At 38.4% G+C, this 22633-nt stretch overlaps 1 protein-coding gene across 3 annotated transcripts in view; it reads right to left on the reverse strand.

The window, feature by feature from the left end:
- cd276 (CD276 molecule) overlaps nt 1–21144 on the reverse strand; it is a 77720-nt gene extending 56576 nt beyond the window's left edge. For 2 of the 3 annotated variants that reach the window (XM_041984569.1, XM_041984553.1), the window contains exons 1-2: nt 20889–21144; nt 14386–14481 (exon numbers count right to left, since the gene is read on the reverse strand). In XM_041984569.1, the coding sequence (XP_041840503.1) occupies nt 14386–14431 (46 nt within the window). In that variant the 5' untranslated portion in view covers nt 14432–14481; nt 20889–21144. Of the gene's footprint in view, nt 1–14385; nt 14482–15087; nt 15212–20888 lie in introns of all 3 variants that reach the window. The other variant, XM_041984561.1, reaches the window with a different exon arrangement.
- Between the last annotated feature and the right edge of the window lie 1489 nt (nt 21145–22633).

The following is a 22633-nucleotide window of genomic DNA, read 5'->3' on the forward strand; positions in this document are numbered from 1 at the left end:
GACAGTGAAAACGACAGAAGGCTTTTGTTCTAAACTGTGATTACAAAAGCTCTTCTGTGGCTGTGGGGGGTTTTCTATCTTCCCATATTGTGCCTACATTCACTCAGCAGGGCTACACAATACATTAGAGTTATCACAGCAAAACATGGCAGAAGCAGGAGGTATTGTTCCGCCATCAATGGGGATAAATGAGCAGATTTCTGAAGTGTGTACTTTCGCTGTCTTTGAAGTTAGCCCAACCTTCATGGCACTGGTGGATTTTTTTTTTTTTTTTTTTGGTGGTCAGTGACAGCCCACTTCTATACGTATGTGTTGAAGAAGGAGGAGAGAGCAATTAAATCAATCCCTGAGCAGCCTGGGATGACTCACACCACTGAGTTCATACACGAAGGGGGAAGGGAAGAAGGAAACAGAAAGAAGACAGAATGGAGCTCACACTTAAAGATAATATCTGGAAACAAGCCAAGAAAGAGACTGTGGTGGAGCCTCACACACTAATCCGTCAACGCAGAGCAAAGCCATGTCAGAGACAGAAAGATAGAAACTCCTTTTCATTGTACATCTTTGCCTCACTCTTCCTTTTCCCCACACAACTTCTTTCACGCAGTGACCTACCACTCACTGCAAGGCCTGCGGAGGATGCAGCTCTGCATGGGGACCTTCTGCAGAGGCAGTGGCCTGCTCTTGGAAAGAGAACACAGGGCGAGCATTTTATATTGTGCTGCCATGAGGGTATTGGACAGGAGGGCAGGACAAGCGAAGCCAGTTGACGTCATGGAAACGCACATGTGGTGTCCTATTCCGAGGTAAAGCAGCATGATGCAAAGCAAATCACTGCATACTTGGCTGTTTTTGATTTGTTGCTATTTACAACAAGCATGTGGTGTACCGAAGGTGAGAGGTCTATCAGGTCTGCTAAAAATCTGTTTTCTCCAAAGTGACAAATGCAATTCGGAGACATTAAAAATTACAAAACATGTGGTCTAAGGCAAGGGGGTTGTACCACATCTTGTAGGAAGGCCAATCATATCTTCTCAGGGGTGTACGTGAGGATCTATAGTCTACCTTCTCTTTCTCCCGATAAAGAGATGCTCAGAAGCCAAAGAGGGCAGGCTGGGAGACATCAGGCCGTGGGGATTTACACACTGCACTTTGTGTTTATGGGCCTCAGCTCTGTTTGAGTGGCTGTGAGACAGAGACGGGCACTTTCACAACCGACATGAAATAAACTCATTACAGCCTTTGCAAGTGCTGGCAACCGGCCCTGCTCACCAGCCAGACACAGGGCTGGCTAGAAAAGACTGCGAGTGATCTTCACACTGCACTCCACTCCACTTTCAAGACTACCCACCACCTTGTCAATATCAACACCTCCTCCCTTTGTACATTTACAAATACACTATGTTTGTTGTGCTGATGAGATTATGTCATATTAAACTAATGATTTATGACTCACTCGTTTAAAGTTCTTCAGTTTCTTTTTGTTTTTATGTTTTTTGGGGGCATATTACAATATCATATGGACCTGAAAAAAGTAAACAGTTTGAATTTGCTAAATGATGTGGCCACTGAAGCAAGATATATTGCAGCAAGCACAGATAACACACACAAGCCTTTCTCGAGGTGGATATTTTAACATTTAATAATAAGCTATGTACAGGTGCAATTAGTAACATAAATAATGGTTATGTCCTCTTTAAATGTGCTAGTTGTAGGGCACTGACACAGCAGTATGGCATACTGGGACACTACAAAATTAATGAAACCAGGAATATTCATTATGTTAAGTATGTTTTATTTACAGTAATGCAACTGTATTTACATATGATAATGAAAGTGCTGAGGTGGGTTTTCCTTCTGCTGTAATGTATAGGCATGCAAACACTCAATGAAAACAGCAAAAAAGAAAAAGAAGTTTGTTTGATAAGAACATCTTTTTTTCTCTGGATTTGTGGTCTTATGCTGGTTTGCCTGTCTTAGTAAATCTAGCCTTTAAACTCATGAAACCAACCTAAGTAGAGTCACAATATGCTCCAGAGGCAAAATGTTTAATCGAACTGTCAGTTACTGCAAAATACTGCTATTATCTCTCTTCTGAAGAATAAAAAAAGTATTCCAAAAATGAACCAAGATTATTATAGAGATTTAGAGATTGTTTGTGCATAACTCACAGAAAAACTTTCAAATGACCACAGTTTCTTTCCAGCTGTCATTTATTGACTCAATAAATAAGAGTGGTTTCGCACAAAAACTGAGAATTGTTGATGAGCTTGTGCTGAATATTGTGGGAATTCACCACCCTTGTCTCACACTGCATTATTGGAAAAGGGAATAAGTAAAACATACAACTGTGCCTATTGATAAAAAGCACTGATTGCATCAATACCAATATAATGCAAACAATGTTTTGTACCAGAAACACAGAGACACCATCACATACACTCAATTCATACAGAAAGAGACACCCAAAGGCCAGAGAACACATTGATATTCCACACTTGTAGTACTGCTGACAGCTCCACAGCATTGCATTGTCTGAGGAATTGGACATGAGTTACCCTGACACTACAATGGAGATGCTGCTACAAAGATTCTCTGTAGCAGGGAGGTTCCCATCATCACAACCAACAACAGCAGCAGCCACATATACACACATTTATACACAGTGCTACACAGGTGCCTGGGCCCTTGCACTGTCCTTGACACACAAACGCACACATCGCAGGAAACAGCATTACGTTATTCAAGTTAATATTGTCTGTACGAGATATTTTCACAGTCCACTGACTTGTTCAGCTCATATGCTCAATGCCTACTAGCATACAAACATCTTTCAGCACACAATTCAATACCAAATTCTTCCAGCTCAATAAGTAATACAACTTCATTTCAACTTTAACTGGTTCAATACCATTTAGCCACACAAAAATCACCGTGTAGCATCCATTCATGAAGCTCACTGAGCAGAGCCATTTAGACAATCAGTCAAACCATGGGTTTAACACAGTATGCACACATACTGTATTAAAATATACAACAGGGGAATAAATGTTAACAGCATTTTTATGCATGAGAAAAACATCAGAACTTGAGAGCAAATTACAGGGACAAATATAAGTACACAGATGTGTAAGGGGACCTACTACCAGACTGCAATGAAAGAAGGCGAGAAGATGGGCATGAGAAATGCTTTTACAACACTGCCCCCATCTGCTGGGCAATGAAGCTGCAACTCAATACATTTTCATTCTGGACATTCTGCACCACCTGAACATCAAAGGAGTTTGCTCAAAGGATCTGTGAGCCCTTTCATACCAATAATTTTTATGATATAACCAATGCCTGTATAAGTCTGAAGGGAAAGCTTGCTTTTGATTTCATGTTGTCAGGAGCACATGTCCATAATGCTGAGATTTAAGAAAAAAAAGAAAAAAAAAGAAAACAGCTTCTGGAAAACATGGAAGCAGTGAGAGTGTGTGCTTAGTAAGCGTGTTTTGGATTGAAAGCAGAAAAGATTTCAGTCTTATGCAGTGGTTTTTAAATGGTCCTTCAGTCAGTGAAAGAGGCACAATAAGGGTGGAAGTAAACGCGTCTTCTGCAGTGTAAAAGGGGTCACGTTCAACATTAAGCTCTGAAGATAATCTCTTACAATTTTCGCTTCAAGAGGCCATCACGGAGTGTGAGTTTCCCCTACTCAGAGAGAGATGGTACAGGTGATCAAAGATAGGGAAGACGAGAATTCTCGACTTGCTCATTCTCAGCAATCTCATAAATCATAGAGGAACTCATCATAGAGGAATTTCTCTATTTTCCTTTTTTCTCCCTCCTGCTTGCCATTGCTGCTTCCTCTGTCTCTCATCTTTCATGGATATATGCCATCTCATATCCCGTCAATAACCTGTTAATGGATTCTGACGGGAAGAGAGTTGTGTCTGCTGAAGCAAAGTGGGCAGATAAAGGCAAGTCTCTGGCTCACATGCGTGAGGGTCAAAGAGCCTTTGATGAGAAGGACATTAGAGATAGAATGGAGGGCATTGCACAAAAAGGCACCGAAATATAGCAACGGGGTCACCTTTAAGCTGAGTTCTAATAATTACAGGTCATACATAATTTAAATTAAATCTGGTAAGTGCAAATGTTTTTTTTTTTTTTTTTTAACTTGTAAAATTCAAGAGCTTTTTTTATTGGTGAAGATTTGTCATGAACTGTCGTAAGCAACTTTCACCTGATCCCAAAGCTAATAAATCCTGAGTCTTTAGAACTTGCTCTAAAATATGATTTAACACTTTCACAATTACTCAATCATTTTTGCTTCCAGGTGGGGAACTGCGAAAGTCAAGATAAGATCTAGGAGACCAAAGAAAGTTCTAGATGAGATGAGAACTCGCCATCAAAAATGAAGCAGAAATTTTGATAAGTGGGTGGAAAAATTCTGTTTTGTAGTTTCTGAGGCTGTCAAATGACAGAAAATGCTGTACAGGTGATGGAACATTGACTTCTACTGATTATTACCAAATTCACAGCACAACCATCACCAGGACTTGGCTTTAACATCCGATCTACGGGACTTCAAGAACAGTAAGCTTAAGCTTTTGGAGTGTCGTTACAGTCACTGGACTTGAGTAATAGTGAAAAATCTTTAATAATAATTAGGGCTGTCAAGTGATTTTTAATCAGATTAATCACAGCTTACAAATGAATTAATCATGATTAATCACCATGCGCGAACATTTGCTCTGCATTGTATCAACAGAAAGAGCGAATCAAGGCTTGGGTTTGTCTTTTTTGTACGTTAGATGATCACTTTAGTTGTAATAATCAGTTCCATATTACATACAATCAAGGCCTCCAAAAATATATCTCATTTGTATCAACCTTTTCTTGCTCAGTCCCCTGATTTGTATCTCAGAACCTGTTTATAATTTCTCTCACTACATTAAGGGCCTTTAAATGATCAGACCTGTGTCTCTGCACAGCACCAATGATTAGAGAAGACATTACCTTGCTTCCGTCACAGTGACATGGATCCGATTGACATGAGACTGATAAATGGTGCTTACTTTAGCTAGCACATCCAAGAACAATACTTTTGGATAAATATGTGCCAGTGTGAACCATGAACCGCTACTTTCCACCTTCTAAGTTCAACGATAGACAAACACAGACAGTGCTAGCGACAGAAAAGCTAATCAGCTGATCACCGACAGTCGTCATGCTTCACATCAGGAGGGGGAGGGGAAGAGGAGGAGCATTTCTGAACAGAAAACAGTCTGCATCTGGTGTCTTTTTGAAACCGACCTGTGGGCCTGCACAGATTTCCCAATGTGCGTTGGTTAACCTTTCGCTTTTGTACCTTTCTCAGTACAGGAAGCTCATAGCTCCTAAAGCTTTAGATTATAGAAAACCTTGTGGTCCCAATTTAATAGTTCCATACTTTTTAAACTGGCAGCTGATTTTGTATCAGAGCTTTTTAGAATCCTTTTTAACCCGACAGTTACAATGAAATTCCATCGGTATGGAAATCTGCTTTTGTTCTCCCTTTATTAAAAGGGGTGACCCAGCGATTTTTACTAACTATAGACCTATTTCTACCTTATCTGTTTTGGCCAAAATTCTTTAAGCTCTTGTGAGTGATCAAATAAAGGAGTTTTTATATTCAAATGACATTTTATCTAAGTATCAGTCAAGCCCCAGAAAAAAACAGTACAATCAACGATGCAATGAAAAGTGGTAAATGATATTCTTGTTGGACTAGACAAGAAACTGCACTGGTCATGAGCTTTTACTAATTTGTCAAAAGCATTTGATACTGTGGACCATGGTATTTTAAAATTTAAACTATTTGAATCAGGAATCTTGGACCATCTAATCACTTGTTTCACAAGTTATCTCAACAATAGGGCCCAGTGCATTAAACTGTCCACAAGGGGTGCTACAGGGTTCAGTTTTAGGTCCCTTTTATTTATTATTTATATAAAGGGACTGAGTCTTAAATTATCAGATAATTTGCATCTTTTTGCAGATCATACGATTATTTACTGTTTCGGATCAACACTCGTTCAGACCACTGAATCCCTGCAGGACGGAAGAGCTGCTGTCTACCACTGTTTACTTCACCTTAAACTTGTTCTAAATGCAGACAAGACTAATGTTGTTCTTCAATGCGAAGAAGAAGCCAGAAATAATTCCCTGTGTTCATCCTACATGGAAATTAAATAGAGGAAGTTCACATATACCAATACCTGGGTATTTGGATTGATGACTCCCTTACAATAAAGCTGCTTGTGGAAAATCTTGTGAAGAAGCTACAAAAACTGGGTTTTTACTTTTGAAAAAAAATGTGTTTTCCTTTTAATGCAAAAAAAGCAGCTTGTTGCTAAAATTTTCTTGTCTGTGCTGGATTATGGAAATTTGCTCTATATGAACACATCTCCTCAATATCTTCAAATGGTTGATACTGTTCATCATGCCTCTCTGTCAACACACCACTGATTCATACTCTTGGGTTGGATGGCCCACTCTGGTCACCCCAAGGATCTGTCACTGGTACACTATGATTTATAAGGCACTGCTTGGATTACTGCAGGGTTTCCCCCAGGATCTTTTAAAATTCTGGGGAAAGGTCTTGCAAACACCCCACCACAACAACCAATACTAAGTCATTACAGAAATTAACTGATATTGTTTTGTTTTTTGAGACATAAGTGAAAAATGCTGTTCTTTTCTAACAGTAATACCTCAATAAAAACGGGAACTGCAGATGAAGAACGGCATATGTTGTTCTCTTCTAGCGGTTTCTACCGCTCTACAATGGCAATTGCCAGTTAATAACAGCAAAAGCTGTTCTTATCCAGTGGCTTATACCTCTGTACATTAGTTTTGCATTATGTCAAATCATATGAACTGCAACACAAATATTATTACCACAGGCTACAAAATGCATGTAAGCAGGCAAATAAATAAAATAAGCCACAACTCACTATAACCAAAGTTTTAAAATCTTAATTATGTTTGTTGTTTTACAAAAATTACAGTAGTTCAATTTTTTATCCTGGCTTATCTCAGCTCAGCTGGCCAGCGTTTTTCTTGTACCAAAATATAAGTGGAAGCTCCTAAAATGTGGAACAATCTGCCTTTGGACGTCGATTCACATTCACTTCACATGATTCACTTCAGATTTTCCACATTTTACAATGGTATAAACCACTGAAAGAGAAAGGCACTTGTCGCTACTCACCGGCAATTGCTGTTGTACAGCGGTATAAAAAAAGAACAGCAAGCCAATGTCTGGCCAAAGTAACATCTATCCATCCATCCATTCACTGAAATAGATTAACTATCTTTGCTGATAATCTACAGGTCTATCTAAATCTACATTTACATGTTCAATGCAATGATCATTCAATCACAAATTGATTAAACAGCACCGTTGAGAGGCTAGGCTAAAATGCTAAAGCTAAATTGTCCACAAGGAGGTAGACAATTTAACGTGTATTTATTATTTTATTGTTATTATATTACTATCACATGTTTTCAAAGCACATCACAGACTAAAGCAAAAGATGACACTGATTTCATAAATATTGTTTTATTGTTTTATCTATTCCACAGTTGACAGTTCAGATAAATCTGTACAAACCTATGCATTTTGTTGTAAAAAATGGATGGTTGGTAGGAAATGTTCAGAGACATTAGGGTCTAGCACTAATGTGAAAAGTCCACGACCAGCCCACAGTGACAAGCCGCTGACGGGCGGCGATTCCCAAGTGGCGGGAAGTGGCGTTGGCCGTTTTACAACAGCAACAGACCATTGAGGAAACGGAAACACCACTATAGGATCAGCCACTCCTGTTGTAGTGAGAATGACAGGCCATTTATTGGTTTTGGGTCTTGGTGTCTCTGGCTCCATTATTCTAGCGCAACCCGCAGTACAGCTGGACAGGAAGTTAAGACTTCAATGTTTGTTTTCAAAATTATGTTATTTATAGAGCAGTGTCATATATCCTGAGTATTAATATGGCCTCTTATTATGGTCTGCTATTGTGCGTAAATATAGACTTTATATATGATCCATTCATACAATATAATTTACATTAGTAACATAGTTACTAGTTTATAATAGGTACATTACCGTTCAAAAGTTTGGGGTTACTTTGCCATGGGATTCAATAGGGAAGTGACCCCAAACTTTTGAACGGTAGTGTATTACCAACATGTTTCTGCTAAAATAAGTGGACTGAAGTGGCTAGACAAACAACCAATCAGAATAGAGAAAGGGTAAAGCACTGAGCCATTTCTTTAGTCTATTTTGTCTTTTGTCATTTCCTTGGAGACACCAACACAAGCAAGTTTTGCTTTTGAATGACAAGACTGCATGATCACTGACAAGACACTGAGGAAGATGAAAATAAATCAAATAAAAGCAGTCATGTTCAAGGATATGGGAAATAGGATTTTTCTATTTTGTATATATATGAAACATATATTGGAGCAGCAGCATAACAAACCTGTTGCTTTACCAGCAACACAAGCATGCAGTGGAGAGGGAAGAAATGAGCTGATGCACACCACTGCCTGACTAGTGTACGCTTGTGTTGTGCTAAGTAGGCAGAGTCTACATAACATAATGGACACTTCTTAATTTCTACATATGTCACTTGCTCATGCACATAAATGCTTCTGGAGTGTGCAGAAAGCGCAGCTGTTAAGTGGCCTAGGTTTTGTGTCCACCTTTACCGAGGAAATTAGAGAGATGCTGGACAGTTGTTGTGTATTTGACTGTTCTAACTATCAAGGTAAGAAGGTATGAGAAGAGGGAATACATTTTCATAGGTTTCCTGTTAAACACCAGTGAGCAGCCTGGATTTGTGAGATCAGCTGCGCAAACTGGAAGGCAATGCCCTGGTACTGGGTATACACTTCACACACTCTCTGGTTGGTTGTCTGAGGACACCAAAGAAGTGGACTATTGCCCATCTGTGGACATGAAGGGGAAATCAAGAGACCGAGTAGGAGACAGAAAGTACATCACTTTGAAATTGTCAAGGTATACACTGGCACCCACAGTGTTTACTGCATTTCAGTTAAAGCAGCACTAACCCACTCATGCATTAACTCAACAACTGAATGAATTGGTAATCAGTAGCTACGTTTATTTGGACAAATGTGTCATCTATCTGATTCAAGTCAATCAGATCAGAGATTCACATTGACATGTCTACATGGACACTGGAAAAACAGCTGTCTATTTACATGATGGAAAGATTTAATACGACCGTAATGTGAGATTGTGTCATTCAATGTCCAAAATATCAATAAAAGATCTCTGAAATCCACTTGTAGTAGGCAAATGCTAGTTCTGTCCCCTTGCTTCACGGCATCTTTATTTTCTCCTGGTTGTTAGTTTAGCCATCAAAATCGCAACTAGAAGGCTTCTTGGGCAGAATAACTTTTGGCAATCTCTAATAGTTTAGAGATAATAATCAGATCCACTTCTTCATAGGACATTTTACTAGAGTTTTAAAGATGATTCAGACTGATTGGGTGAGAAATAGCATCCAAAGAGCCTGTTTTGCAGTTGTACGCAGGGGCGTGTGATGGATGCAAGTATTTAATTTAGAGTTATTCATTTGGATTTGTTCGCCGATAAATTTTGCCCCGCATGACTTACAGACAGGCACCCACTCTGTGTTGTTGGAGACACTGTAGTCACATACAGAGCATGCATTACTCCTCTCCCACTAGCAGAGTGCTGGTTGAAAGTCTGCTGCATCAGCTTCAGAAAACAGTAAGTTTTAAACTTTAAAAGCATGTTTTGACTGTTAAATTTATTTGAAATATCATAAATTGGAAACAGGAAGTTTTTGGGTCAGAAATGGAAAACAGGAATTTCAAAAGCCTCGTCTATGTTAGCTATTGTATTCAGGGAGCTGCAGACATACAGTAGTTGTAGGATAAGTGTGCACATAGTTACCAACATCGGTCACACGATTAACACTAGAACTTCCAGAGCCACGAAGTTTGTAAGGCGTAAGTGTCAATTTACACTTCTCTTGTAAATAGGCGCTATTAACGCTTTCCTGTAAGATGTCTCTGTTGTTGGCTTTTACTAAGGAAATTATATTTGTTATGAAATATAATCTTGTACGCCATCAGCGTTTAAGATCTCTGACAGTGGAATGACTTCACAGAGCAGCTGATCATTCAGACAACAGTTACCTTCTGCCGATTTGTAAAGTCAAATAAATAATTTTCAGTACAGTAAAAACAGTAAGTAGAGGTGGGGGGGGGGGGGGGGGGGGGGGGGCACCTGCAACACAGGAGGCAAAGCTGTGCGGCAGGAGTCAAGAACTGCCCAAAATCCCATGAGGTAAAATGGATAAAATTATATTTCTTCTGTTCTTTACATACTAAATATTAAAACTTGTTTTAAAGAAAATTCATGTAGTTTTAGGAAAAGTTGGGGACCTAAATTCTGAGGAGACTGATAAGGAGGAGAAGCAGTTCACGAGGCTGGATCATTACCTATGGGAGACGGTACAGGCAACGGGAGAAAATGTAGAGCGTCTGTGTTTCCTCCATTATAACAGTCTCTGTTTCCTCCATTTTAACCTACAATTATTGTTGTGTTGCACACCACGTTCACTGGCAGCTGCAAAAATCCTAAACTAGAAAGATTAAGATCTTTCAAAACTGTCATATTAAACAAATGTTTCTTTTTTCTTTTTTCCAAATATTGGCTCAAGAAAACTGGCAGCTGGTAATGGCCATCAGCTAAGGTTGATGAAAAAAAAACAATACTGGCCCTAAAAAAATGCTTATCGGTCGATCCCTAACTAAAAGGTTTGCACTTAGCTGTAAATTATTGGTAAGGTTAAGGAATTTGTATATTTTCTTTATTGATAAGTTGTGGGTTTAACGCTTTATTTTTGAGTCATGTTTTTATACAGTGTCAGCAGGAGGAGATGTTGGGTTAAATTTTGTGTCACCTGAGTGTCAGAGCCGCCATGCTCAACAACACCACTGCCATGCTACTTACACATCACCCTACAAGGAGGTGTCTCCCGGTGGCAGCTGCTGGGACACTTCAGCAGCAAGCCAGTGGCTGTGATATTTTCCAAGCACAAATCAGCATCCATTCAACCAATTCATCACAGCCCCCTAGACACACAGTGACCAACATAAGGCTGTAGGTCCCTCTTCCCCTCCAGAAATGCAATCTCGGCATATCACCAGTATCAATTTTTTAACGATCCCATAAGGCAGCATTTTTAGGACTTGTTGAAATAATTATGAGGTGCTTGTTGGGTAATCGGCTTCAATGAGTACACGGCAAGAAAAGAAGAGCTGGGAAACTGCGAGACAGAGGCAAGCCAACAGAGACCAGTCATTATGTATTCACTACAGCAAAACCAATCTTTGTTGAGCCTGTCCTCGATTGTTTTTAAAGGATACTTTACTGGACGCAATCAAATTAGAAAGAACATCTCTGATACGGGGTAATAACCCTAAATTGAATTTCTGCACAGGCTAAAGTGTCCCCTCTTTGCAGAATCAATTGCTGTGAAGAGAAAAGGAGAGCAGTAAGAGGGCATTTATAGTTAGCAGACCTTTAAAAAGTACACTGGAGAGGAAGGCATGAGTGGGCTATTTTCACGCTCCGGGGCCTTACCATGATGTGTGCCTGCCGACTATTACACTAGATGCAATCTGTCCAATTATGCTAGTTAATTTGAATGACTTTACAGTTCCTTTCATCGGGTCAGGTTTCCATTTCTGCATTTGCATAAATACTATTCTCTTTTGTTGTTTGGATAGTAAGAGCTGCACACAACACACTTGTGGCTGACTTGTGGCTGTGCTCACTGAACACACGGTATGACAACAGCAAGCAATTAGCTAGACAGCATCCTGTTAGCTCTGCCACCGGCTGACACTGCTGTTTGTTAAGCTGAAGTAAGCCATGGATGTTACTGTACTTAGCTAACTGATGTAGCTCAGTTATTACTATACATAAAATGAGATTTAGAGCATTTTGCTGACACTTGATGAAAAAAAATGCTATTATAAGGAGTTAGTGAGGTCAGGGATTAGAGCTAAAGAGGCAAACTATACTCACTCGTGCTTTTTTTAAACTGTGTATTCAAACAACAAAACAACAGTGCCGATACGCCTCTGTGCAGAACTGTGAGTAACAGGGAGTAATCCAGCTGGAGGTGATCTATCATCTGATTTGTGACTCAGACATTGGATGACATTGTGGTAATGTGTCATCCTTATGACCCCCCCCCCCCCGAAATACACGATAGGAGGAATGTAAAATCATGTCTACTGATATGGGTACTTATCAGTGTCCACGTTTACATGAGAATTCAGAATAAAAATTAAATCCTCTTTAAAATGACTTTGCAAACACCTAATTATGCTTGTTTCCCTTGTCCTGTCGTAATGATGGTACGGTACTCTACCTCCCTTCTCTTCCTCAGCTGACCAAAGTGAAGTAGTATGCTAGTGTCGAGCTGCTGCTTCAAAACTATAATTAAAATCAAAGCAAAAATGGTTTTAATTATTTAATCATGTGTAACTTCCATGTTGTAGCTGTTTTTCTGTAAACTTCAACTCAAAATTACTATTTTAATGTAAAAGCCAAGAACAATACTTTAATTATGAATGATTTAATTATAATTAATTAATTTCAAATTTAAAAAACTGAATTTAACTGTGGCCAATGACACTTTTGAAATCAAGCAAGATTACAGCCAGTAATTCCAGGGAGGGACATGGAGGCCTGGAAGACCATGGATCATATCAGCACAGACACTCTGAGACATAAGGAAAAACAGCTTTTCATACATTTAACAGATTTTTTGTTTTTTTAGCCAAATATAAATAAATAATTTTGACCTTTACTTAAGATCCTCAGATTAATATTTTCTCAGGTTCATGTTAATTCACAATACTAAGTACATGGAGATTTATGTAACATTTAATGCAACACAAATGAAAACTGAAAGATTTATTCTGCTTGTTCTGTTTTGAAAAGAACCTACATATCTATTTCTAAGCCGCTAATCAAATATCCACAATGCATTTTTTCTATCATCACACCATGTTACAAGTACAGACTTTAGTATCAAACTAGACTCCAACTAATTCACTTAGTGCTCCAGTTAGCAGAGGGAAAGTGAATCATTGTGTGAGCTACAATAGTCCATTACCCGTGAGTTAAAGAGCTCCATCAGTCCCCAACACCTCCTCCCCATCTTCCCTCCCTGTGAAGGGAGTGAGTAAGGCAGTTGACGCCACACAGCAAGTAATGAGCAGACCGCCAAGTCCATTTGTGCTGGGAGAGAATAGGTCCCTAATGAACCACTGAAGACACTTAGGACCACTGAGTCAGGACTGAAATGTGCCACTGATGGCAAATACGAGGATGAGCCAGCTCAACCAGAGAGCAGAGAAGCCAAAAACTACCTAATTTGAAATCAGAGTATTTTGAATAATAAAAACTTTTTGTGGACTTTGTGTTTGCCAAAGTATGTTTATGTTTTAATATGATAATTTTAAACTTTGAGACCTAGTTTTCTCCTTCTTCCTCAGGCTATATCGGGGCATTTTGATTAGCATTTGTCAGCTAATGTTATACCAGCAGGGAAAAAGCTGTTGTTTGTCCCTGCATTGGCATGCTCAGTTCCCCTCTTTTATTTACTGTGTCCTGAGATCAGCCCAAGCCAGGCCATTTGCTTCCTTTTTATGGTGACACTTTTTCTTCTTAGTGCACCATTTCTGCTGAAGTAAAACTTTTGAGCGCATGACTTATGAATTCTCAGTTGCAACATCAACCATCAACATGCTGCTTCCCATTGTTGTGAATATGAGAGCATGACTTTCTCGCCATACTCTGAGTCATAGCTAAAAAAAAAAAAAAAACAGCACTTCCAGCATTTTTCATCAAGGGGCTTGCCCAGGGCCCCAAGCTTTCCCCGCTCCACCTGTCTGGATAAAGGTCAAAGCTATTGTGCTTTGCAAGCTGAATTATAAAGAAAATAGAAAATAAACACACCCCCATGCCACATAATCTAAACTCTGTGAAGCCTAAACTCAAAAGAAATTATTATGAAAAATATCCCTGTACTAGCAAAGGCAGGACATTCATATAAATGGGAGGATGCTCTCTGTACGCTTCTGGACAGAATTTAAACAGGGAGGTTTATGACTTTAAAAATACTGGCATATTATTTTGGGAGTAGCCTCATTTGAACTGTTGTTTTGCCCAATGGAGTCTTTGAAGGGAGAAGACTAATAGGCCCTGCAGGGTGTATTGTCTAACAGGCCTCTGTGGTGACTCGGCTCTAGTATTAAGCCACAGACAAGAGCAACACCCACCCATTGCTTGGACGGCCAGCACTGCAGGAAGCAGGAGGGACAGCATGGTCTTTCAGGGTGAATTCAAACAGCAGGTTGACTTCTTCAGACACAGCACTGCAGAGAAAAAACACAGGCACAGGGTCATTTAAACAGAAAGGGGTCCTCTATGTGTTTCTCTGTTTTCTTTTTTAGGCTTTGCTTGGTTTTGCATGTGGGTAAATTATAGAACCCGAGACAACAAAATGCTTCATAACATCTAAAACAGACTGAAAGACTCAATTTTTTCTAACCAAGCAGCTTATCTGAAAGTTTGTGTGAAGGTGACTGTGTCACTCTTTTCTCTGACTTGCTCAAGGCTGTTCACTTTCATTGGGTGTATAGCTGTGATGACAAATGGGGACTTCCAAAGTAAGGTGGAAACAGCCAAGCCATTCTCTTTGCTTTCCAGGGAAAAACATTACTTCAAGAATGGGTAGAGACAGACAAGACTATCTCCCCTCTCCACAATTCTCCCATGCATGCAATATTTATGAGATATTTATCTCTGCTAGATTGGTAGAGGTCACAATTTGTCTCTGCAGCTGCTAAGACAAAAACCTGAATTTGTGTTTCAGATAATACAGAAAAAAAGACTTGATTTTCCCCAGTTATAAGAAGTCACTATTCTACAACCACTGAATATAAATACTTTGGACAAATGAATGCAACAGCATAGCAAACCTTGACTGCTGAAAAGAATCACTTGGTATGCAAGGTGATTTTAAAAATTCCTTCGTCTGTATGGAATGCAGAGCTTCAGAGCCACGTTTCAAAGTGAATTTGTATTTTCAACTTCTTTACCAGACTGTAAAGAAAAAAGTGATCATAACATAAGCTCATTGACAAATACATAAATTCTAAACTATATTCAGAGCAACGGCCTAGCTAACTAGCTCTGAAAATGCAGAGCTACAGTTATTACAAAAATGTCCTCTTTAAATACAAAGAATTTACATAACAGAACCAAACAGAAAAAAATCTACTCTATACTAAGTCTTTAAAATTTGGAAAATACAACCTCAGATAAATAAAAACACATCATATTACATTGTGCCATTACTTACTTAGCAAAACTCAGTAGTGTGAAAAAATCCCCTCACTGCTTCCATAAGAATGCTGGTAGCAGCCAAGTGCTGATAATCAATTCTACTTGGTAAGGATCATCAGTATATTACATCACTTTTATAAAACTTTATGCACTTTTCTGCATAAGAGTATTCAGGTGTGTGTTAACACCACGCCAAGGAGGAAAGACCTCAGCAGTGATCTTGGAGAAGCAATTGTTGTGTAAAATTAGTCCAGTAAGGGCATTCAGGCCATTTCCCAATGATTTGGAGTCCATCATTCTCCAGTCGCAGATTAATCACAAAAAAAAAATGTATGTAGCCAATTTTCCAGGCATAGCTGTCCCAGCAAATTCACTCCAAGGTCAAACTATGCAATGCTGTGAGAAACTGCCAAAATAAAACACAAGAGTCACGTCTCAGACTCTACAGGTCTCAATATGTTAAATGTTTAGCTTCAGTACAATTTTATAAAAAAAACTGTACAACAATGGCTTGTTTTGAAGTTTTCCCAGGAGAAAAACATAGCCGCATGGCTACGACTCACAAAGCTGCATTTCAATAAACCCCAAGACTTCTGGAACAATGTCGTTTAGACCAGTGGTTCCCAACCTGGGGTCCCCTAAAGAGCACAGGGGGTTCCACAATTTCTGAACATTCAGAGCCATTGTGATCAATGTCTACACATTGTCCCTATTTTAAGGGGGGAAAAAAGTAAAGCTATATGTGGTTAATTTAACTTTGGCTTTATTGGGACGATTTTAATGGTCAGCATTTATCTAGTACTCTATTGGCTGGACGATATTTGACAGACGACTCATTTAGCCATCCAAGAGAGAGGAAAAAATATCCAAGAGCAGAAGTGTCTAAGTGTGAGGGAAAGAGACCAAGCTCGAGCGTAGGAGAGTTGAACCGAGAACAGGAAGCAGAGTTTTGAAAAGAAGAATATTTAAGAGCAAGAAGGGACTTTTTGAGTGTGAGAGCAGAGTTTTGACAGAGAGCAAAATATTTCAATGTGAAAACAAGAAAACTTGATCTCAAATCAATTACACTCCAGATAGGGAAATACCCCCACAGGATCCTGGCTCTTTGCTAGAAAAGTCCACTTTGTTTGGAGAGCTGTAGATGTGCAAACAACCTGTGATCATAGAAGTGAACTCTGGTCCGTCTTTAAACGTAGGTCTCAGTCCGCTTTAAGTTACCCAACTACAGGAAGCGGACTACGATACAAAGGGCATTGTGGGTAAAAACAGCCAAAATATACATGTGTTTAGAACAACAGTCGGCACTGGCAAGGACAAATGGCTCATAGTTAGACGAGGAAGAACTCGGTAAAAGTTCCAATAAAAATACACCAAGACCGCTAGGATCTGATGCAGCTCCATGTTTGCTCTGGTGTGGAAACAGAAGTTGTCCTGCATTAACATAAAGATGAGCAAGATTCCTTCTTTGTTGTGTGTCTTTTCCTTCAGTAATTCCTGATGGTGCGCCACCTCTGCTGAGGATAGGAATACATTATTTGAAAGGTCTAGTTTGTTTAGTGCAGTGTGGAAGCAAACTCAGGCCGGAAGAATGTTGCACCCCAAACTGAACCCAGTCCCAAATCGTACTGAGTCTAGCAGACTATTCTGGTGTGAATGCACCCTAAGTCAGCGATAAACACACCCGTGGTTCTAAAGTGAAATGTGAGTCCATCTATCTGAAATATAGAGCTAGGCTGAAATTAAGTCATGCTGTCAGAAGAACAGCAGCAAATCTACAACAAAACATTACATTAAATCTAAAATAGATGTTTTGGGGTGCTTTAACATTTTAAATTCTGGGCATACATCTTGATTTACAGCAGTTACAGATTTAATTGGTGTATTTTCTTTGCATAGTTACAGAGATATGCCATAGGTTTGTTTCCTGACATCTCTCACTTGTTTACCACATAAGAGGGATGTTAGCCAGCACTTACCACCGTGGGAGCTTCACAAGTTTCCTGGAGATTGTTTTGGATGCTGGCCAACACCCTTACAAACAGAAATTCAGTAAACTTTGTTTTCATATATTTTTGACGAACACAGACTAACTGTATACATATAAAAATATATATTATATATGTGTTCAGTATAAATTAAATATTCACATTGTTATGGTTTGGTGCTTTGTATCGTTTGAACGGAGGAGCTCCACCACCACCAAAACTTTTTCTTTTCTTTTTTTTTTTCCATGAGGCTCTTTTATGAGTTCAACAGAGAGGATGTGGGCTGAAATTTTGGGTTCAGCACACAGTTTCCATGACAGCTCTGCTCACCACTTGCTTTACAAACTTGTGGAAGTATAACAAGTCAAGACGTCTGTAACGCCAATGAATCTCCCTAGGTATGTAACCTCAGAGACAGTGAATATGCTATTCACTGACTGTGCTGAGATTCAAAAGTTGGAATAAATATTCAATGAAGAAAAGACCAGACGCATACCACAGCCATCCTCTCCAAGAGGGCAGGATTTCCCTAAATATATTGCCAAGGATAGCAGCAGTGAACTCTGCCAACACAGCAAACCGCCGTCTGACTCAGGCTGCTCTGTCCAGACACCAGGAAGCCATCAAAGGGTTTCTTTTGTTGTTTTTTTTCTTTTTACTGAATGACTCAAGTAATTTACTGAACCCTTCCCAGAAAAAAATACCCTTTTTCTCCTCAGTTAACAATTCATTCCATGTCAGCAATCAAAACAAAAGCAGAAATAACAGCATAAACAATGTAAGAACGATAAAATGAATAAAAATATGGACTTATAATTGTAGGAAGTTATATTTAAAATTGCCTTTATAGCCATGACTATATTATGGCAATTTATCAAAATGCTGCTAGGCCTTTATTGGGATTGCCAGATTTCAGTACTGTTCATGGTATCGGTTTGTAACGGTGCCATTTAAAGTCCATTAGAATCGAGACGAAACCTGCAAGTCACCTGTGTGACAGTCTGAATGCCTTGAATTTCCTTTAGTGAATGGCTGTCAGCTTATGAGTCATAATCACCCGTGTATTTCATTTTGTCCCTATGCTAAGGGCTATTAAATTCCTTCCTGGCGTCAAAGAGAAGAGAAATTATTTTTGAGGCATCACAGATCATTAAGATTTACAGTCAGGCCATGTTAATAACATTACTTCAGTCTTGGGAGAAATCTAAGTCAAAGTGATCCTCAAACAGTTTGCTTCTCTAACGCCACTATTTCTCTTAAGTCCAACATACTTTTCACTATTAAGGTAACGAGTCTGGCTGACCCTCTAGACTCAGAAGTCTCACTGGCTTATTGCTAACTTCATAGCCAAGCTCCTAAAACCACTTGAAACTATTCACCCTTTGAGGATATCTAACACAAAACAAGCTATTTGAATTCAGATAGTGGCAGTATTTATTATACCCTCTTAAAAATGACTGGATTCGCTTTAGTCAAACCATTTACAACTATACTTTAATTATATATTAATTCATCAAACTGGAAAGAAGTGCTTCATAAACTTCAAATTTAATGTCTGAAAGCAGAATAAAATTTTTACTTTTTAGAAAATTACTAAAAGTTTCATTTGCTCTTTTTATTCTTCCTTTTTAAAGTGGGATATGTATTAGTCTCAAAACAATTCAACAGCTAGAACAGACTGTGTAATACCGTTTTAACAGAAGCCATTTTCCACGAATCAGCATGGAAACAGGTTTTACTAATTACATTAATTAAGGCTGTATAGCCGTAGAAAAAAACCTTAATTAACACCAGCTGCTCTTACCTGCAATGTCATGCCAAACTTGTGGCTATGAAAAGATTATTTTTCATTTATCCATGTATAATAAATGAGTGTTTCTATGAAATGGCTGCCATTTCCATTTTGTAATTTAAAAAAATTTAATCAAGGGCAAAAATTATTTTAAAAAATTCACAATATAAAAGATAGGTTTAACCCCCAAAGCAACATATTTTCCCACCTCAGGTATAAAATATTTTAATATTACCTGTAAGATTAATATTACCTATATTTATTCAGACCCAGGAGTCATTCTTGTACCACACAGTCACGGACGCAGAATATGCACAGAATGACCAATAATATATTAAATAATTTCTAAAAATCGTAAGTTTTTCTACTAGTAAGTCGTCCTTTATTAGATATATTAATATTTTAAAACATAATTCAAATTTAAAACAACTTCACAGGTGTATTTGCTTCATAAATACCACCCCTTTACAATGAAAAATGTGACGGGGTGGTAAATTTCAACCATAGTGTGGGAACTTGCCTGCTTTTCAACTTGGCTCTTACAGAGGCTCACATGATGTAATTTTCTGTTTGTGATGCCATGTAAAATAAGAGTATATTGTTATAGACAAAAAAAGTAAGAGTGACGGGATTTTTTTTTACAAGAAATAATATTAATTCCTTTAATAAATATAGTTCATAGTATCAAGGATATCCATTCCACCCTGAAAACAATAAAAGTTTGATTTAAAAACATAGATATACATTTTTTTTATTGATATGTTACATGCAAATTCCTTGTTGGTCATTGCGGCCATGTGCTAATTAAAATTATGGGAAAATTGTATATTTTTCTTTTAAAATCGCATTGTCTGTTTAAAAAAAAAGAAAAAGAAAAAACATCTTAACAGCTTGAAACTTCTGAAATACAGTTGCACACATGACCAAAATATGTATGTGCAAGCAGCAAAGTAGTGTTAAATTACTTTCTAAACTTACTATTTTTTACCAGTAATAATTTCCTTAAAAACACTAATAGAGTTGTAAATAATCCATCATCTTAAATCCTGCAGGAAGATGTAGCATTGCCAGAAAACCCAGCTGCACCATCACGTGATCAGTCGAAAACGAGAACCGTTGTTCAGTCCAGGAAATAGAACCCACTCCCACTCCAGCTATTCCCAACAGGTTTTCTTTGGAACATGAAAAACTACCTCTTCTATTTATTTATTTATTTAGAGGGGAGGGGGTTACCTATCTTTTTTCGGTTCTATTGAACATTATCCAAACACATTGTACATATACCTTCTCTATAAAATTCATTTATAATGGAAGTAAATGCAAGATTTGGTCAGAAGGGGGCGCACTCCCTTTGATTTATAGTGATTCATATGTTAGCTAGTAGCTCCATCTTTATGCTTACTGTGCTCTGTAAATCTTAGCGGGGCCATGATTTGTTTTTACACTGTTATAAACAACATCAGACGGGACTTTAGCGGTAAAATGAGTGTTTAGCGGTATCCTTCCCCTGAGTTCCCGGGGTTCCTCTGCTCCCCAGCTGTTGCTGGTCTTTGTGAATAACCTACATTTACAGTAATGTTTTTATTAGCCTACACTTCGTAATCCCTTGCTGTTCACTGGTTCTCCGTTAATTTTGATATAATTTCTTAATGCTTACCATGTTAAGAGGGCGAAAAATAAAACCCACCGACCGTCCAGCGGTGGTGACTCTTTGCTCTGTCCAGGCGGTTATTTTCCAGGGAAGTTCATTCCTCTCACAACAAAGCGCTGCTAAAAACGTGGCCGACGCACTTTCTTTTGAATGTGGATAAAACTTGTTGGGACCCTGTTGGGATCTCAGTTTGGGGGCTATTCCATTGATTTGGGACGGTTCTCCTTAAAGAAACCACTCCTTGCTGCTTCGTCCAAAAGTGATGTCATGTGGAGCCTCCGTACCGACCCCCACACCGTTTAACTCTTTAACTGCCCATAGGTATAAGTTTATAAAGAAAATCAAAAGATAAAACGATAAAAAAAAATTATAAGAAAACATTTTAACAGAAAACAAAACAGTAAATACGTAGTCAAAACACACCAACAGAAAATTAAGATTTCTAATATTTACCAAAACATTGTATCTTTATATTGGTTTCTAAAATCCAGCAAAACAAGACCAAATATTTCACAACTAGAACAATTACCTTTCAGAAAATCTTCCACAATTCATCAGTTCCTCACAATACAGTCAGACTAAGACAAAATACTAAACATATTTACACTAATCTACTATAAATTCTAATCAATATGTTAAGAACTTTTCTGAATATATTACCAGTTCAACATTGCAACTTTTTTTTTTTTACTTGTCCTGTCCAGCTTTGTAGCAAACAGAATGATGGTCTCTGCTGTGTTGTGGCGAACAAATTTGCTTTGCCAAGGGGAGCTTTATGGGTATAAGGCTCCTCTTGATAATCTCAATTTTTATTTCTTTATTTATTTAAATATATTGTTTTATCTTATTTATTTGGAGTTATGGAATTTATGTAATCTTGCTTGACCTGACCGGAGGGGACAGGAAAAAAGGACAGTAATGGAGAAAAGTAAAAAGGAAAGTGAAAAAAAAGGAAGAGGAGACAAAGATACAGTAGATAGAAGGCAACCTAACACCAGACAGCCAACTGCTACACCTGTACAGAAACACAACAGAGAATTCCATACAGCTTTTACTGGTTAACTAAGCTGACAATCATCAGGAGTTTGTAAAAATCATAACAAAGACAACAACAACAACCAGAACGATCAGCAGCTAACCTGAGGCCACCCCACCACGAACACCACCCAGGACCCAGCCAGAGGGCGGCAGAGGAAGGCCTGGCCAGAGCCCCCTGCGGTCATAAGCCCCGGCGAGCCCCCGACCAGAGTGAAGGGCCCAGAGCCCCAAGAGCCCAGGGCCAATCCCCCGCACCCCCTACTGTCAGATATTGTTAATACCGGCTTGCCGTCAGATATTAATGAAGAATGTGGACTAAAATATTTAAAAAGTTAAAATTACTGTATCATGTTGTAGACACTTACAGAACAGCCAGAGCTGTTTGGTAAAGTACTTACAATGGCACTTGAACTTGAAGTCTGCTCAATCTCTTTTTCTACTGTTTTAATTTAAAATACAATTAAATACATTTTTTCATACATTGCAAGAGCTTGGCTTTGCACTATTAATGTCTGTGACTATTATTTGATTCACTAAAATCCACAAAGATTATTTAAAATTAAAAAAGTTGTTTTTTGGTGCAAATATTGTTATGTGATTAAAAAGCAATCAATCGAGATTAATTATATATATATATATATATATATATATATATATATATATAAATTATTTTTAATAATAATCACTATATTCAAATGGAAGTCACCGCATTA

The sequence above is a fragment of the Melanotaenia boesemani genome, chromosome 1 (genome assembly GCF_017639745.1).
Source record: "Melanotaenia boesemani isolate fMelBoe1 chromosome 1, fMelBoe1.pri, whole genome shotgun sequence".
In the NCBI taxonomy this organism is placed as follows: Eukaryota; Metazoa; Chordata; class Actinopteri; order Atheriniformes; family Melanotaeniidae; genus Melanotaenia; species Melanotaenia boesemani.